This window comes from Abramis brama (assembly GCF_963993115.1).
Source record: "Abramis brama genome assembly, chromosome: 3".
In the NCBI taxonomy this organism is placed as follows: domain Eukaryota; kingdom Metazoa; phylum Chordata; class Actinopteri; order Cypriniformes; family Leuciscidae; genus Abramis; species Abramis brama.
This window is the reverse complement of record NC_139965.1, coordinates 28,456,671-28,477,152: the sequence shown is the minus strand read 5'-3', so window position 1 is coordinate 28,477,152 and position 20,482 is coordinate 28,456,671. Positions and strand designations below refer to the sequence as shown.

Below are 20,482 nucleotides of genomic sequence, written 5' to 3'. Positions count from 1 at the left end.
CAATTGGCTTTTTTAGAGAGAAATTTTAAAACATAATTCAAAGGCTTATAAAAAAATATAATATACCTAATCTTTAAAAGCAGAATGAGCAGCCCCTTTTTATAGTAGTTTGACATTAAATGGATGTTGGAGCAGAACATGATACTGAGCTTCAAGCAGGAGAGAAAGGAGAGTCTACATGATTTTATACAGCTGGTCCGGGAAAACAGGATCCATCTTCTTGCCGGTGCTATTTTCTAAACCAAAATAACAATAGACCCATTCTCAGGGCAAGGAAATCACAAGCGTAGCTGCCTATGATATCATACTTCAGCTGTTGGTTAACCACACTCTTATTCAGTGGATGTCATGACTCTGACAAATTAAATTACATGTCTCGTAGCTCAGTTTGAAGTATAAAAAGATTTTTCTCCAACTCCATGTGTGTCCATTAGCTTATCTATTTACCTATATTATGGCCTTGACAACAGGCTGTCTGACAACTTTCTGACCTGGCAGAGAACAGTATAGTGTTCTCAACAGATAAGCCTATGAAAATGTAGTATTAAAATATACCAGGAGCTACAGCAGGTGTTTGGACATGATCGTGTACAGGTCTTGTTGAGGTCTATGCTACACAGAATGCTCTTTCTCACTACAGTTTTACACAATTACAATGTCAGAAATAATTCTCAGTTTTAAAGCAGTGTAGTTTGCTGTTAATTCTGGATATTTATCTTTTTGGATCCTTTCTCAACAAAGTCTGCATGCATTTGTGTTACCCGATATTGCTATGTCACTAGAAAAAAAAGATTCTATATCAAACTTTAAAGGGATTAATCAGGCGCTTCACACAGAAACTTTTGGCATCTTTTTATGGATTTAGTTTTAATTAATTCATTTTGTTTAACAATTTTTTAATTCTTAATTGTAATTACATTTGATCAACTAAACAGCTCATAAACATACTTTATCCCTAGAAAATGTAAATAACCTGTATGAAAGTATTATGCAATCATTTTTTTTTTTTTTTGCATAAAGGGTTCTTTAAAATCAAGCCAAGAACCTTTGGGTTCTATATAGAACCTGAACCTAAAGAGAGACACTCTTATAATGGGAGTAGGAAAAAAGATCATGTGACTAACATTGTGGCTATGGGTTTATTCTGAATGTATGGACATCTACACTGAACTGTCTATTACCGATTCAGGACACATAAAAACAGGACAACAACCATGCAAGGCTACATGTGCAGTATTTATTGAGGAGTAGAAATTGAGGTCAAAAAGGTAAAAGGTACAGGAATAACAATGATAACGTTCAGAATAGCATACCATCATACTACTTCTGCAGTATATATACTGCACATAATTTGCAAATGTTCCACATGCCTGGAATATCCAGATGATCTGCTAAATGTGCAAAACTGAGTGGAATGCACTGTGGGATACAGCTACCCACTTGACTTCTTGACCTTCCAGAAAACAGTACCAGCTGTAATTTTAAACATCTCTTTGATCATACTTCTATTTCACACATTTAAATTGAATGTAGTAAAGTAGAATTATTTTCTAAACAAACATAACTTGAGTTTGAGATTCATTACCTGTTTTTTTTTTTTTTTTTTTTATTATTGTCTTCATTAAATGAGTGTGACTAGATTTAAACCCTTTTATTAATCCTAATATTGCAGGAGTCTTTAGGATATATCATCAGGAGGCTTCGGGTGTCCCGAGTTCAGGTTCCATCTCATGGACCTTTCCCGATCCCAGTCCCCCCTTTCTCTCCCCCACCCCCCGCTATTCTATACTATCTGATCGAAATAAAGGTAAAAACTTAATGAAAATTCATCACTTATTCTTTAAATTTGATATAATGTAAAATGTGTAAATAAATAAAAATAACAGATGATATTAAAACCATTGATAAATAACCATTGATAATTAAACAAAAAGTGTATAGGAAAACAGAGAAACGGATTTTATTTTATTTTTTATCTAAAAAATGATATTGCTTCCCCATCATGCCATCATTCAGCCACTCCCTCTACCCAAAACATTATGTACCAAAGAATGTTTCCATTCACAGTTTGAACATTAATGTGTAAGCGGGTTGTTTGAGCAGCATTTGAGATGGGAGTGGATTACACTCATAAGGGCTGACATCATGTGGCACTGTTTTATATAAGATGTTCATTTAGAAACTTACTAAAGCACTTGAGTAAGTACTAACGGTGTGATAACAGAAAACATTAAATTCAAATCCCACTAGAAGCACACTCTATAGTACATAACTCAAGTTCACTCAAACACGACTGGATCGGATTCAAACAACCAGACATATAAAAAGCTTATAAAAACAACAAAAAGGAAATGCAACAATTAATAATAACAACAACAATAATTTAAAAATAAGGTAACTTAATGTGCAACAATGTACACATGGACTAAAAAACCCTGAAAATCAGTGGTCACATGTGTTTCATCATAGAAAACTAAACAAACTTTGGCATTTAACATATATAAATAAATAGTTAAAAATGGCAGCACTGCATGAAGTATTTAAAAACAAAAAACAAAAAAATATTTGTGCAATGCTGCAGCAAAGTCATAGTGAAATAAAATAAAAGGCTAAATAAATGTATATAGTGTATTGGTTTCCTCACAAGATTCATTAATATGTGAAGGGCCCAAATCCAAGGCTTCAATCCATGATCAACTTTTACCACAATTTCGTGAATAAATATTTATATACGTGATTTTGATCATATTGCAGTATTATTCAATATAAGGTGTTTAGAATGATCAAATGACACTGACCAATGACAACCAGCATTAGATGTTTAGTCCAGCAAAAGGTCAGACAGCAAAATCCACATTGCTGACATTCAGTGGTGTTTGCATAGGTTGCATCAGGTTCTGAGAGCCACATCAGTTTTCATGTGATCGTACCAAATAAACCAGTTTTTTTAATAGAAAAACAAGACAGACCAAGTGCTGATGAGTCCTGACTAGTAGTGAGGCGTCTCTGTAATGTAGTAATCTCTACACCATCGGGGTTCCTAATCTGGAGCTGGGCTTTGTGTCCTCCATATTTCTCTTTTTACCTGTCTGTTTGCGTTTCGCCACACGGGGACTTTCTGCAGTGATAATGCCCTCTTGGGACATGGCAGGCTCCCCGCTTTCTCGACTCGTGAACACAGAAGGATTATAGGACACCATCTCAAACCTCTGCTCTGCAGTTTTACGAACGGCCGCTTTCCTCTTGGTCCTGGGCTGAGGGGAGGGTAAAGCTTGTCCTGCTGCTGAGGAAGGCAAAGCACACTGGAGAGAAGAGGAATAGCTAGTGGCAGAAACAGCAGCAGTAGTAGCGCAGGTGGGGTTCGGAGCTCCGGCCAGGGCTGCGCTGCCAAGCCGTGCCATTGCTACAGGGATCTCCTCCAGAGATTCTGCAGAGTCAGAATGATACTCAGCAGGGGGGCCAGCGGCTTGTACGGGTGCAAGAGGGGGGAGGGAGGCCCGCAGGGGAAATGCTGGGAAGGGTAAGCGTTGACCAAGAGAAGAGGACACGGTGGCGGCAGCTACAGAGGACTCTATTTGTGTAAAGCACAGACACAGATCACAAAGGTAACTACTCACACACTGTTTCGCCAATATTAAGACCACTTTGCTACACTAAGGGTGGGTTGCACCAGTAAGGATTAAAATTAAGCAACGTTTACAGCTAATCAAGGATTTGTTGATCTGGGTTTTATTTTAAATCGAGTTGTGTTGCACCACTTCATTTTAAACACCAGTGATTAAAACCTTCATTTACGATTCATTTTCTCCGCCATGATAGGTTCACCATTGTAATTAAACAGAAACAATGTTACTATTCTATTTCTTTCTTTACTGACCACCAGAAACTCTCTCTCTGACATAAGCAGCTCTTGCCGATAAAGGAAATAAACTTTATAAACTGCTACATAGAGAGACCATTAATGATCAAGCAAGCAATGAAAACATCGTGGCAGCGCGAGCAGAATTCATAAGCCTAGAAATATATTTACAGTATCAATTAATGGAGTAATATGGCAGCATAACATATGACAAAACAACCGAGATGAGAAAAAAAACCTGCCATGATTGTCCAGTTGAGCACCGCCCAGCAGCCACGCATGGAGAGGGCATGAGAAACTAGAGGTGCGGCAGTGATCAGATGGCACTTACCTCATCATCACCACTGCTGTTAAATGCTAAACATATTCCTCTCTTTTTTTCTTTATCCGACACCGAGGTGCACAGCGATGAGCGACAGAGTCACATCCCGAACTCGATAGCAGGCGTAAGTTTATGGCCCGCCACGACCCAGCCACAACCCTCTGCCGGCTCAATGTGCTTTATTTTTCATTTTTATTTGTAATAAACTCCTCTCTGAGACCTGACGACACACCTACTTTTTCTGTCTTTGTTCAATCAGCCACATATTTTAATTCGGGTGCACTTTTTTTAAACCTCCTCCCCTGTAAATTTAAAGTTAATTCCTAATTGAGATTTAAAACCGAGTTTAAAGTTATGGAGCAACAGGATTAAAGATTATATTTATAATTGTTTATAACATTTATAAATGTAAACCTGCTTATTTTTAAACAAGGTTTAAAGTTTGGAACCTTCATTTAATCTAGATTTAAGATTAATCCTTATTGGTGCAGCACCCCACCCCAAACTTGTGTGAATAAAAACATCTTATTTATGGAAGCCCAATTCCACCACATAAGAAATAAAAACAGGCTATGGTAAATCATAATTATGAAATAAAAATAACTTATGAGATAAAAAGTCATTATTATGACATAAACCATGATGATTCAATTATATACAATGACATAAGTTGAAATCAATGATATGAATGATCATAATTTGACTATTTGTGAACTTTTCATGTGATAATTATAACTACTTGTCATAATGGTGACATTATCAAATAATGACCATCTTGGCTGTCATAATTTTTACTTTGTCGTTGTTTTATGTCATTTTATGCCGATTATGTTTGCTTTTTTGTTTTGTTTTTTACTTATTGGCTCGGTTTCTCAGACAGAGTTTAGATTAAGCCAGGATTAGCCTAGACCTTAGTTCAATTAGGACATTTAAGTAGCTTTTATAAACCTGCCTTAGAAAAAAACATTACTGGTGTGCATCTTGAGACAAAACAATGGCACTGACATATTTTAAGATATGACAGTTTAAGTTGCTTTCAGTTAAAACAGCTCAAACATGCATTTTAGTCTGGGACTAGGTTTAAGCCTTGTCTGTGAAACCAGGGGAGTATGTCATAGCATTGACTTAAGTCATAAATATGATTTATTTTTTTTCTTATGTGGCAGAACTAGGCTTCAATAAAAACTAGAGCAAAAGGTACACAGGCTGTTTAAGACCACATAACAATTCAAACACTAAATACAACTGAACAATGCACTGGAAGCTAAAATAAAGTTATACATCAGGTAAAGACAACTGCTCTATTAGCAGGTTTCAACTTTCATTTTATAGTTTTATCTTCTTAGTACAATACTCCAGTCTAAAGCAAACAGGGTGTTGTTCAGTGATGACGATCTACCACGCTATTTAATATTATAACATAGCAACGTTTGCCATAACATACTAATCTCCTAAACCAGTGACACACTGTTAGGATTAGTTAATGCTGCTAATGTTGTAGCACTGTACATTTTACCTGTATTTGTGAATATAAGCATGTGACTATAAAATGTTAATATATATTTTTCTTTATTTACTTTCACTATTTTTTACTCTCATCTCTATTCTGGCCTGTACTCTGATCTTGGCATCGCATATTGCAGCACTTCTCATGTCCTAGAATTAATCACTTTGCTGTATTCCTTATTTGGAGAGAAATGTTTGCTAAATTAATAAAAGTACACTATTGTTCAAATGTTTAGGGTGAGTAAGATTTAAAAGATTAAATAAAATTTTAAAGAAGTTAATACTTTTATTCAGCAAGGATGGTCATTCAAAACAATGAGATATTATATTCGCCAGCTGATTGTGTATGTTTGTCTTACCCTGCTCAGCAGGAGTTTTTGGCACGCCTCTGTTGGTGCTGGTGGTGTCAATGGATCTGTCACTGTTTACCTCAGCTGCAAGTTCACGCACTTTCCTCTTTTTTTTCTAAGAAAAAAAAAGTAACGGTTTTAGTACATATTGAGGCAGAAAGAGGTTACAACACATCAGCAGAGTGTACAGGCCATTGGTTGTGTAATAGACCCTGAAATTAATCTAAAATCGATTTTATGTGTCTGGTGGTTGTGGCGTGTCCTACCTGTGTGTGTTTGTGCGGGTGAGATGATGCTTTGTGCTCGGTTAAGACAGCAGGGAGGAGCTCTTCTTCACCCATATGCTCAGATGAGCCTCTGACCCGGCCGTTGCCGTAACGCCTGCAGAGAGACACGCATTACTCAAATCTAATGTACACAAACAAAAAATTTTACAAAGACTTTTATTACTTCAAATGTTATACCACAGACAATAGCCACTTTCTACTGTCGGACCGAACTGGTCTCTTTGCTTAACTGTTCCATTCCGTGCCAATATGGTTTAATTTTCCACTTTGGGGCTGATAACAGCCTCTGTTTGGAATGTAATCACTGATCTATATAAATGACTGGATTGCTCATTGCGTTCTAAACTGTCAGCAGGCAGTGAAGCCACCGGAAGTGTTCGAGCGGCCATCTTACTATTACCTACTGACAGAGGGCATCATTGATTTACAGCCAAAACACTGACCTAAAAATCACCCGCTTTTTCAGCGTCTCAGTCTCACAGGATTAGTTTTACAATATATGCATGTAAATTAATTGATGATATCTGTAATGTTTATGCTCTTTTCGGAGAGGATAAGTCATATATTGAAATCATTAATATGGGTGTGTCTACTGCACACTTATGACACAGGTAACCGACCTAACACAAAAATATAATTCTTTATGAACGCAATTATGGAGGATATAATATACATTAACAATCTTTAGTTGCTAGAATTAATTTGAATATCCTGTATACAATAAATATTAATACAAGCCTCTGTTACTATATTGTATTAAAATTCAAAGATCACCATGTATCATCTTGGAAATAAAGCAGTCAGCATTATTTTTCTGAATAAGTTATGAGGCGTGTATTTTATTTCCTATTTGAGCAACATCTATTTTAGACTCTTAAAGACAGCACAAATTCTATAGCGTTTTACTAGAACATATAGTTTCCATATGAGTAAAGTGTTATGTAGGCTATATGTTGTTGAACTCATTATTAATTTAACCATCGTTTAAATCATTAACTGCTTCGAAATGCATGCTGTTAACGAAATCGTTGTTGAAACATTTGCCGTTATCCTACTGTATGAATAAAAACAATACTACAACACAACATAAACACAAAAGTGCAAGGCGATTTCAGGTTACAAGGCATAAATCTTTATTCCGATTTCAGAATGCGCACTTTGACATTTGTAATACACATGCTAAAGTGTCTCATCCACCTGCCGAGCTGATGTTCACTTCTGTAATGAATATGAATGTAACTTTTTAATAAGCAGGGGAAATTCCCAACCATTTACATGCTTAGGGCGTTTGCATTGTAAGAATGTACAGGGAGTCTTCAGATATAAAAAATGGTGTCTCGTTGGGCAATGTTTTTTCAGTAAAATCATAATTTCCTAGTTATTTAATAGAACGTGTGAGCTTATAGGAAATACCAATATGGCGGCGCAGTGGCTCCCCTTTTTATGACGTCATGAGCAATCCAGATCTCTATATAGATCAGTGAATGTAATACAAAAGTGTCAGTCATTGCCTTGGTAGTGCAACGGTTTTCTGATGATACGCGATGTAAATAGCGACTGCGTTACGGAGGATGATCAGATATTTATTTAATTTTTTTTATTATTAATTTGTGTTTACTTTGCTCAAATAGCGCTTAACCAGCTACAGAGAAACTGATAGCCAGGCAACAGACAAGTGATCCATCCTGAGAGGCGAAGTCACTTATGGCATTTTTCCACTGTATGGTACAGCTAACTTTTGGGAGGTTTTCTATTGTGTACTGTACCTACCATCTGGAACTTTTTTAGTACCACCTCGGTTGAGGATCCAAGCGAGCCGTACCAATACTAAAATGTGACGTGTAAACACTGCAGATCACTGATTGGTCAGAGAGAATCGTCACTATCAGCGTCATTGGATTTGCAACACAAGACACCAAACCCGCTAGATTTAAATAGTCAGCAACAGCCACTGCAGTATCATTTGTCCACACAACTTTCTTTAAACGACTGTCACTCACAACTTGAAAAAAGAAATGGCTTTATCGTGGTCAGTAGATGAGGTAGTGGCGCAACTATAACGATCAGTCTATAAACCCACCCACTTTGAAGCAGTACTAAACTGCAGTGGAAAAGCAAACCGAGCCAAAGTTAAGCGAGCCGAGCCGTGCCGAGTAGTACCATGCAGTGGAAAAGCGCCTTTACACGCATTCTAGCAGCACGGTTCAGCACGGTTAGCCAATCGTGCTGAGAATTCCAGGCCGAGAGCGGTTTGTTATCGTACCAGGCTTAAGTGGAATACAACTGGAACCGTTCCTTAACATTCTTAGAACCGTTCGGGGGCTGGGGGCAATGATAAATGATAAAAATATAATTAAAAACCACGCTGTGGATTGTGAATAATACAATGATATATAAATTGTGTAAGTAGTAAAACAATACACACGCAAATGGGGCAAAACGTTTTAAGTTTAGAAACATTTTGAGTACCCCCTCCTTTGCCTCACAGTGCTTTGGTCCACTGCCTGCTTTCCCCTTTAACAGCGTTGCCAAGTCTGCGGTTTTCCCATGGAATTGGGCTACGTTTACAATGTTTAGAGTCCACGGGTTGAAGCGACACCAAAACGCGATATTATTTACCCCCCGGAATACAATTTTTACCAGGGAAACACTGCCAAAAAAAAAAGAGGAAATTTTCCCCCAGAAAACGATTGGGATAGTTTTGCATAGCAATTGGGCGGGTTTTGTTGTGAAAATCTGACAACCCTGCCCCTTTACCACACCTATACACACAAGTCCAGTGGGAGAGAACAAAGTTCTTCAGTAGTCCTCCAATAAATAGGCTGTCATGGCTTTTTTATTCACTTTAAACATAGGATGAAGTGATTCTTTTCTCTTTATTAGTCATGATATAAAAATTATGATAACCAATGTATTTTTTTCATGAGTCCGCTATGTTAGCGCTTATAACGCCGATAAGACGTGTGAATATTGTAGTACTAATATTGTAGATATTTGTGTTGGGTTTTGCTCATGATGTTAAGTGGCAGATCAGTGGGCTTGCTGCAGTTGATTATCTAAGTAAGAGACGTCCTCTATTCCAGACAAAACCTAAAATACTATGTGGAGGACGCAAGATAATTTAATAATAATAAGTAAGGCTTTCCTCTGTGTACGCGTATCCTTACAAGTACAATTTTGGCTGTATTATTTTTTGGCTGTGTCCCCTTTAAAACTTGCTCTCGAGAAATTTTATGTTCATCGTCCCCCCCTACTGTTAGATGAAATTTACGCCCATGCAGCTCTATGTCATTGTTCCTGCTACCTGTTCCAGACACTCCAGCTAACAAGAAGGTTTGAGCATCAGAATAGATATATCAATAACTTCATAGCTCAGGAGCACCATTAAATGTCCAACAGTAATATTTTATAATATTTACAGTTACAGCTCTGAGCTATTTTAGCAATTTTTGTGACTTTTTTTAAACAGACTGTTATAGTCTCAATAATTGTTACTGAATAGAAATTACAATTTAACTGTGAAGCCTTTAATGTATAACAACCTGGAATTTACAATGTCATGGGAAACAATTTTGCCACTATGACAACAATGTTATTAGCATTATGAAATACTGTTATTGGTGACTGTTTCTTATTACGCAATATGACACATGAGTAAAACAGACCCTGAGTAACTGCTTCTGCAGAACTGGTCCAGTTAGTAGCCTGAGAAGTTTAATATCTAACAAACACTTTCTCAATTAAACAAAAAGCTTATTGCAAAATAAGGATTATTGTAAAAAGCATACTGATGTATAAGGAGCTAATGGATTAGTCCATCCAGATATAAAGAACAAATAAGTAAAACTTATTTAATCTGCAACTGATGCTCTACCTCACATTTAAACTGCTCCACAAAAGCATTAATATCCTTCATTCCCTTCCAGAGTTCTCAGAAGACTGACATGACACCACAATTGGCCAATAAAATAAATTAGATTATTTCTATTTTCACTGTTAAAGGAATCAATCATCCCTTTAAGCTTATTAGAATAAAATGTGCAGAGTAACGTCGATTTGGCTGGACTGTAGCCATTAATGCAGGCAAAACTAAAGGGGTAGAAAGCCAAGTCTTGTGTGAACAGGAGACTGTTTTTCTATTCAATTATTTCTTCACTGTGTTTAGCTAAGTCAGACAGTGACATTTACTCACTTGCTTTAACAAAGAGCTGTTTGGCCACATTTTAACACCTGTCTCATAATATACACATCTGTTCAAAAGTTTGGAAGTTCTTTTTTGAAAGACGTCTCTTATGCTCACCAATGCTGTATTTATTTGATCAAAAATACAGTAAAAAACAGTAATGTTGTGAAATAGCATTACAATAATTACAATACAATAACTGTTTTCAATTTTAATAGATTTTAAAATGCAATTTACTCATTCTAATATACTGATTCAGTGATCAAGTAACATTTAATCTTATTATCATAGTTGTAAATGATTGTGCGGTTTAATTTTTGTCGAAACCGTGATACATTTTTTCATGATTCTCTGTTGATTAGAAAATTACATTTACATTTTCATTTTTGTAAATGTAAACTTTACTGTTGTTAAAGTCTTTACTGTCACTTTTGATCAACTGAATGTGTCCTTTCTGAATAAAAGTATTAATTTAAGCAAATAAATACTTTAATTAAACACCATATGGAAGCACTTTAAAAACTACATAAACTAAAAATGATCCTAAACTTTTGAATGATAGTGTACATAACATTAGCTCTTATAGTCACTGCCACTGGCCATGCCATTAATTTTATTTTGGTGTACTATTAAATGCAATTAATGTAAAGCATCACAGTGTCGCCATCTGAAGTCAGAGTATTTCACAAAGCTAGATTTTTAGGTTAAACTTTTAGGTGATATTTTTAAGTAGGTTATCACATTTTATTAATCTAGCTGGCAAAACTTACGCTGTTCCTTCTTGAGAGCCCATGGCAGTTGGGTCCTGTACCTCCATCTCAGGGTTGGTGTAGCCGAGTGTCCCACTATAACTGACCTGCTGCTGCAGCAAAACAATGATGGAAATAAAATCATGATGAGAGAGAAAACAGGCATAGAGACAGAGATACATTACTATTGCTTTGAAAATGAGCAGTTGTCCCACATGAAACATTAGTTGGTCAACTGAAAAAGCATCATATGATTAAGATCCACATTATAATGAATGTGATGCACAACCTTGAGGGAAAAAAGATGAACCCCATTTACCCATATTTGCTCAAACTAGCTGAATCTAATGCCACCTATTGTATTAAAGCAACACAACCTCTCGTCCAATAAAAATCCACAACAATAGGTACATTTGCAGAAGTATGCATTCGGATTCGGATGATTTTTTATTATTTGATTTTTTATTTTGAGAACAGGAGTGTAGAATCTAAGAATATGTGTGTGCAAGTTTGTGTGTCTTATGGGTATGGGATACCGATAGCACATGTGTGTTTGTGTATGTGGCAACATGTATATGATTACAGAACTGGCGGCCCTGCCCAACACAACAATTTACATAAGGAGCCAAAGCAAACAGTTCTTAAGGAACAGTGAAGTCACATGCACACTTCTCAGCTTAGGCTGGGGTCAACTTACATAACCCTTCTGGAAAAGCACACATACGACAAACCCAGCCTGTTTAGGTACGAGATTCTTGCAAAATGGCATACAGAATTGTAAAAAGCTAATACTGTTTGTTACATAGCCTACTTAACTTAATCAAAAGTTTGGGGTTGGCAAGTTTCATTTTTTTAATCAGAATTACAGTAAAAACAGTAATACAGTGAAATATTATCACAATTACAAATAACTGTTTCTATTTGAAAATATTTTTAAAATGTAATTTATTCCTGTAATGCAAAGCCATATTTTCAGTATCATTACTCCAGTCTTCAGTGTCACATCATCCTTCAGAAATCATTCTAATTTGCTCATTCAGTGTTCAAGTAACATTTCTTCTCATTATAAATTATTATAAATAAGAATAAAAAGTTCAAAAGAACATTTATTTAAAATAGATTTTTTTTGTATAAATTTATCAAAAGTGACATATTTACTGTCACTTTTAATACGTTTAATGCATCCTTATTGAATAAAAGTCTTAATGTAAAAAAAAAACAAAAAAAACATTAACTTTTGAATGGTAATGTACATGCATGAAAAAAAAATATTGGTAAAACTTTACAATAAGGTTTCATTAGTTAATATTAGTTAACTGCATTAGTTAACATGAACTAATAATTAAAAATACATCTTTGTTAATGTTAATGTGTAATTTTAACATGTAATAATACATTATTAAAATCAAGTCGTATTTGTTAACATTAGTTATTGCACTGAAGTAACATGAACAAACAATGAACCGCTGTTTTTATTTATTAATGTTAACAAGATTAACAAATACAGTAACAAATGTACTGCTCATGGTTAGTTCATGTTAGTTAAACTTATTGTAAAGTGTTAACAAATTATTTATAAAGTACTGTAAAAAATAATCACAATTAATCAAGCCCCTGGAGCAATACATAAATTCCATAATAGCACCATGTTCCTGTCATGCCTGCTTACAGCGTTATATTCAAAGTGCTACAGTGCTAATGTCTATCAAGGCAGAGTCAAACTGTCCTCAGAACACACATCATGCGATCTGTGGCAGGAAGTGAACTCATGGTGTGCGCTCATTTCCTATAGTTCAGTGTGAGCTCAATGTGCCGCCCCTGTGAGGATTTGGCAGTAGCATGGTGGAGTAGTTTTCCTGGGAATGTGTTAATTGCTCTGAGAAGCAACTGTGCAGATGATTTCGTCCCCACACTAGGTTGTTTAAACAACCTGGTTGTTACAACAATTAGGTTGCCATGAGCTATCCACCCTGATGATTACATATGTGGACAACGCAGCTCTGTTTTCAGAATTTAAATACAGTACACAAGCCTACATAGGGATTCTGACAGATTTGAGAACAGATATTTGTTAATTCAAAGGCTCAAAAAACTGAACCACTATGGAATGTTGTTTAGGAAGTGTGGAGTCGAGGCAATAACTTAATACATAAACTACCGTTCAAAAGTTTGGGGTCAGTAAGATTTTTAATGTTTTAGAAAGAAGTCTCTTACACTCACCAAGACTGCTTTATTTGATCAAAAATACAAGTAAAAAACTAATTATTATTGCACTGTTTTCTAGTTTAATATATTTTTAAATGCAATAGTGAACTACTGTTATATTAGTATGCTGATTTGGTGCTCAAGAAATATTTCTTATTATCAATGTTTAAAGCAGTTGTGCTGTTTCAAAAAAATGTAAACTGCGATACAATTTTTTTAGGATTTCTTTTTGTAACAAATTAAATGTCTATTAAAATGACAATTTAATGCATCCTTCCTAAATAAACGTACTAACTGACCTTAAACTTTTGAATGTATAATTTATGTTAAAAAATAAAACAATAAAACTAACAGGTGTACCCAGAAAATTCTTTAGAATAATAATTCTGTTCCCTAAACCTGTGCATTTGATGCATTCCCCAAATATTAATATAGAATCACAATTATAATACAGATTTGTGTAGAGCCAGCATTGTTTTCAGTGCAATTACAACAAAATGGTGACATCTGATTATTAATTAATCAGCTAAATAGAGAAGGAAATTGATACACTTGGTTTTATGTGGGTGGAAACAAATATTAATTGATCACATTTATTTATTTTACACAAAAATAAAACATGATGTAGGCTAGTACATCAAAATGTAAATAACCAACATTAGCTGTGCTAAAAATATACTTATACAGTATTTGTCTGTGTTGTACCTTGATCAGATTAATCTTGGGAATCCCAGATTCATTTTCTGGAGGAGGCTTTCTAGAATCTTTGGCCTCTTGCCGGTGTCGCTGTCGCACAATATACTCATATGTGCTAAGTCTGTTCCACACTGAAGAAGAGAATGAGATGGAGAGAAAGAGACAGAATCTGACACAAAATGTCTACTGTCATATCACATCATTCATATTATCATTCAGGATAGGAACCATATCTACATATTTATCATATAGTTAGGCAAAAACTGAAATTTACTAAGTGCAGATGTGGATGTTTATTTCTGATTTGATATCACAAATAGGTTGGTTGGATAGAAAGATATGAACCAAGTTCTACTGCCACTGTATTTCCTAGGAATGCCCCCTTGTGGCAAACCCACAGAGGAAAATGTTTAATTAGAATAAAAATCACAGCAACAAGACATCAAATAACCTCAGAACCAAAGACTGACTACAGGGTGACTGTCTTTGTCGGTGAGGCTTCAGAAAAATAACTGATCTTGCCTGTGGTGTTTTGATTTTATGGTTACCAAGGCTGGCACTAAGCTACATAGATCTGCGATGAAGGTAGGCAACATAAGGCAGTGAGTAGCCCAAACTGTTTTGTGGATTAAGACTTGAGACACCAAAGCCTGAGCCCAAACCAAACCGTTGGCATGGGGCAGATATCAACCTGCTTATTCCAGACATCAGGGGAATACACCTGCACCTCTTGGCGCAGTTTAAAAGCTGCAGGTAGTTATTATTTGGTTGCAGTAAACAACAATTTAAAGATATATTTGTAATGACATATGCAATTATATGCATATTTCTTTTAAAGTGTGCTGCATTGACTTTTAATGCATTCAGTTGCTTATTAAGAATGTAAGTGCACTAAAAGTCTAGTAGCAGTTTAATCTTTGGTTAATATTGAGGGAAGAAGTGTGCACTGATGGGAGTGATCTCTCACACTACTCTTCAAAAGTTTGGGGTCAGTAAGATTTGTTTTTAGAGAAATTAATGCTTTTGTTCAGCAAGGATGAATTGATTGTTGATCAAAAGTGACAGTAATGACTTTTACATTGTTACAAAAATATCTATTTCAATTTAAAGGGTAACTCTCGCCAAATTGCAACCTAGGCTATTTTTGTTTCAGGCCTTCTTTCAAAAAACATAAAAACCTCTAACTTTTGAATGGTAGGTTAGGTAGATGAGTGTACTCACTGAGGTATATGTGGAAGCAGAGTAAGTGGCCCAGTAAAAGTGCAGACAGTAGGCCCAGAGCAATGGTGACTCCTGCAAGAGCGGGAATGGCTGGACCTGCTGTAGTGACTGGAGCCACCGGCAGAAACACAAACCACACCACAGATTCATTCCTTACTGCAGACAAAAAGACAAAGAGAAATAAAGAGGATGACAACATTGACACATGGACAGAAATATCACATTATCTGAGAAAACGTACTGTATTATATGTTGTGGTGTGTAAAGGGACCAACTTTAGTGCATTCAAACACACAAAACACTTCTTACCCTGTTGAAAGTGCTTGTCAGATCGAAGTTTTGATGGGTCCAAAAAGAACTCTATAAATACATAACTAGCAATAACTACAACTAAAACAATTCCCAGGAGAGCAGAAATCACACTATTGAGAAAAAGCCTGTCGCGAATAGAAAAAGAAAGAAAGAGAAATAATTAACAAATACATTAATCTTCAGGGCCGTAAGCATCCCAAAGGTCTGCCATTGCAAATAAAACTCACAAACAATAAGAATGTTTGTATGTGATGCTAAGCAACAGCACTTGGTCTCATGATTACCTTATCACTTCCATTTGAGAAAACATTACATACAGTGCTGGTCATAATTATTTGCCCCCTTGGTAAATATGATCAAAGATGGCTGTAAAAAAAAAAATCTGCATTGTTAATCCTTTTGATATTTTATTTTTTAAAAAAAATACCAAAAACCTAACCTTTCATTGAAGTAAAATAATTGAAAGTGGGGGGGGAGGGGTGGGAATCACATTATGAAACAAATGTTTTTCTCCAAAACAAGAGTTGGGAAATAAAACAATTATTTGCCCCCTTTTATTAAATACTTTTTGCAACCTCCTTTTTCCAAGATAACAGCTCTGAGTCTTCTCCTATAATGCCTGATGTGTTTGGAGAACACTTGACAAGAGATCAGAGACCATTCCCCCATACATAATCTCTCCAGATCCTCCAGATTCCCAGATCCATGTTGGCGCTTCTTCTCTTCAGTTCAGCCCACTCATTTTCTATAGGGTTCAGGTCAGGGACTGGGATGGCCATTGCAGATGCTTGGTTTTGTGCTCAGTGACCCTTTTTTGTTTAGATTTTGATGTTTGTTTTTGGATCACTGTCCTGTTGGAAGATCCAAACATAGCCCGTTATAAGATTTCTAGCACAGGCTGTCAGGTTTAGATTTTTTATCTGTTGGTATTTGATCGAATCCATGATGCCATGCAGCCTATATCTGAACAAGATGTCCAGGACCTCTGGCAGAAAATTAGGCCCACAGCATTAAAGATACAGCAGAGTATTTTATTTTACACATGGGGTACTTTTTTATCCCTGTGTGCACCAAACCCATCTTAAGTGTTTACTGCCAAAAAAAGATAATTTTTTTTGTTTCATCTGACCATGAAACCATTGACCATTGATGACTCAGAGCTGTTATCTTGGAAAAAGGAGGTTGCAAAAAGTATTTAATAAAAGGGGGCAAATAATTGTTCCCAATGTGTTTTGGAGAAAAACATTTATTTCATAATGTGATTTTCCCCCCACTTTCAATTCTTTTACTTCAATAAAAGGTTAGACTTTTGCTTTTTTTTTTTTTTTTTTAATATATATATATCAAAAGGATAAACAATGCAGATTTATTTTTTACAGCCATCTTTGATCATATTTACCAAGGGGGCAAATAATTCTGACCAGCACTGTATATCAAAAAAATCATGAAACATTTAGTGTCAGCATACTGGATATAGTGACATACACTATAAAATGCTATATCTGAATGTTACATTTTTCTGAATAGTTTGACACAAGATCTGCCTTGAAGACTCACACAGTTAATATATCTATCCATGGAAACGGCAGAACGTGGAAAACAATCACACACAATGACAGAAAAAGAAGAGGAAGTGAAAAGGACTCACCAGTAGTTTCTGCTGCCCACACAATTATTCAACCATCGACAGTGGTGGTCAAAGCTTGCCACACACTTATTACACGCACTACAGTGTTTTGATTTAGGGCCCCTGGAAAGTACAAATTTACAGGTTGTGGGACAGAATAGAAAAGTTGCTTGAAAAAGTTGCACGCTTGAGCAAAATTCATTCATTGCGTTTTGGCAGATACCGATAACCGATATATTGACCGATAAATCTAAATCCAACTTAAATAATTTTTTTGAAAGCCTGATTTCAAAAACAAAAGTCTCACCATTAAAATCCATGTCCCAAGCACACAATTTTAATGTTCTCATTATAATTTTATGTAGCCTATATGACAGACTTGCGCTGCAAGTTGCACTTAACTGTATTTTCCTTTTTGGAAGTGATTCCAATCATATTTCAAGCAATTCAAAAGCATAATGGCAAACAGTGCGCATCTGAAGTGTCTCAGCTGAAGGAAATAATCCATTATTTATCGGTTTTAATATATCAGCCAAATTTTCTTATCGGGCCGATAACGATAACATTATAAATGATCACATATCGGCCGATAACGATATGGTGGCCGGTATATCTACATCCCTAAAAAGAACCATTACTCAGACAGTCTGTCAGTTCCAAAGTAGTTAGGCTATCTGTCAGTTATCATCAAGATACACTTGAAACTTAAAGAAACCGCAGTTGTCAAATTAACCACTTTTTGTATATTAGTCAGCATTAGAAAGTGCTACAATCAGTAGTTTAGTCATTTCCAATTTAAAACTTACAAGACGTCAAGGATTATTATTTTCAGTCTTGTTCTTATCATATTCCTACTGCAGCCATATTATTAAAGAAATAAGGTTGAATAAAACAGAGGGTGTACACTACAATCATTTTACTATGGTTAAGATGGCTTTATTATGCCAAAAGACATCCTGTGGTAAGCAACACAGCCCATTGTAGCTTGTTGATGCAGTAAAATATGCATGAAAGGAATGCAAAAATGCATCTAGGAAGCTTTTTTCTCATTGTCTGTACACATACATACCCGCATAACAACAGAGAAATAGACAGCAGCTTGTCTGCACTTACACATCTACTTCACAGAGGTAGCAGTGACAGTTCTCGATGACGTGTGCATGTTTGGTGTGGTCAAACACCGGCATGGGTCCTTTATAACTCTTAGCTCGGACATTATAATCTGCTGGGTCGATGGAGACAGCCATCAGGTGCATGAAGAGGTGACAGACAAATGTAATCCCTGTACACTGAGCTCTACATTAAGACTGATAACTTGATAAGACTGTAATGTACATAGAGCTGTACAAGGTTCCAACTTATAAGGGAGGGTACAGGTTTACAGACCTGTATAATAACAACACACAGATGTGAACAGGAAGAGCTTCTTTGCAGGCCACATAATAAACACTAGGCTAAAACAAGGATACAATATATCCGGCTGGGATCCAGTGTGTGGGGAGTAGAGGCACAAATACGCCAAAGCCAGTGACAGCAAAGTAGAGATAAAGCAGCCAGGCCAGGAGCTGGAAAGGGTGCGGGGGCCAACTCCAACCATTGGTCCGAGAGCATAGGGGCACATCAGCTGTCCTGGGTCCCCCCTCACTCACTGGGGCGGTGCGATTGGAGTTCTTGCTGCAGACATCCATGAGAGGGGAGCCTGCTTCTGTCACTCCTGTCATTAAAATATTGCAGTAGGTTTTACTTTTAAGTCAACATGAAATCAAAATTGACAATTCTTATTATTTATGGAATATTGCAGCATTTTTTATAAATGATTTTCCATGTAATTTTTATTTATTTTTATCTTCTTCTATGCTTCACAGAAGAAAGTCAGTCATACAGGCTTGAAACGCCATGAGGATGAGTAGATGAAGACAGAATTTTCATTTTTTGGGGTGAACTATCCCTAATATCAAAATGACGCTTAAAACAGTGATCACAATTTACACTATTGCAATGCTAATTCATCCAGAATTTATTGAAAATGATCGGTCTTATTATCTAATTATCTTATCTAATTTAAAACTATTTTTTAATGACGACTAATGATTTTATGGCTACAAGACTTGTCATTTTTAGAGATATCCAAACAATGTTTTTATAGAAAATTGTTTTAACACTTTTCAAAAATGTTTGACCACATGCATGAATGCAAAAATATATTTAAAGAAACGCGTGTCCTTTTTTATAACTTGGATATCTGTACCGGTCACTGACCTTTTATAGCTCAAGTAAACCATAAAACTCACTTGCTCAGTTACTGGTGACAGGACTCTGGGCTGCTCCACCACATCTGAATCAGCCAGCATTACCTGCACTGTTTTTTCTTTACACGGAAACTACCACTAACCTGACACATCTTTGAGCCTTACTCATCCACAGCAACACAACAGCTTTGAGTGACGGCTAACTCTATCTTTACTCATTTACTGTATCTGTAGCTTGAGCGGAGTCTCAGTAACCAAATCTCTCATCACGCTCTCGTGCTGTGGGTAAACTAATCTCGTCTAGATGTAGTAATTAACTTGCAATAGTGCACCAAACCAATAAGAGACTGACCTAATGTTAACCGCTTGTTGTGAGTGGAGAGCACGACTAAGTTAACTGTACCGTTAACTAATCATTCTGCAAACAAATCACATTTTACAAAAACGCACACATCTCGATAAATATCCAGAGAATTTTATCCATCGAATCAATCCAGGCTGCTTAAAAGACTGCACAAATACCAACAAGTAAAGGTTTTAAAATAGAGCAGAAGCACTGAATCCAATACAGTCGACATATAATGACAGTTTTGTGTGTTTAATAGCTGGCCGACGCACCTACATCCGGGAAAACCGTTACACGTTTTATTTCAAATTAAAAGTCCTTACTACTAAGGTAAATGTAAATATTATTTACTTGAATTGTAAAGTACTATTATGATTATACATTGATTTTTTTATTCATAAAATTAAATTGAGAGAGGAAAATACTAAGCTCTTTTTTATAGTTATTTCGTTAGATGCAGTTACTTTGTGCTGATATAATTTGTCTGTTTTTATAGCGTCACAAGCTTTTCAGTGCTGCACTGTAGGCAGTTTTACACTAGATGGCAGCAATACCATGCTTTAAAACAAA

At 35.9% G+C, this 20,482-nt stretch overlaps 1 protein-coding gene across 3 annotated transcripts; it reads right to left on the bottom strand.

Annotated features, from left to right (window-relative positions):
- Positions 1-1,217: 1,217 nt before the first annotated feature.
- Positions 1,218-20,218, bottom strand: zdhhc1 (zDHHC palmitoyltransferase 1). Of its 3 annotated transcripts, none has more exons than XM_084109341.1 (11): positions 19,609-20,218; positions 18,787-19,031; positions 18,431-18,606; positions 17,339-17,440; positions 15,688-15,815; positions 15,379-15,534; positions 14,167-14,288; positions 11,278-11,369; positions 6,304-6,418; positions 6,047-6,152; positions 1,218-3,571 (listed from the first exon to the last, which is right to left on the bottom strand). In XM_084109341.1, the coding sequence occupies exons 2-11, from the start codon at positions 19,003-19,005 to the stop codon at positions 3,024-3,026; spliced, it is 1,764 nt and encodes a 587-aa protein (XP_083965467.1). In that variant the 5' UTR covers positions 19,006-19,031; positions 19,609-20,218; the 3' UTR covers positions 1,218-3,023. The 3 variants fall into 3 exon arrangements, with proteins under 3 accessions (XP_083965467.1, XP_083965469.1, XP_083965468.1); XM_084109343.1 differs by having other exon boundaries at positions 11,278-11,366; XM_084109342.1 differs by having other exon boundaries at positions 19,919-20,194.
- Positions 20,219-20,482: the final 264 nt, after the last annotated feature.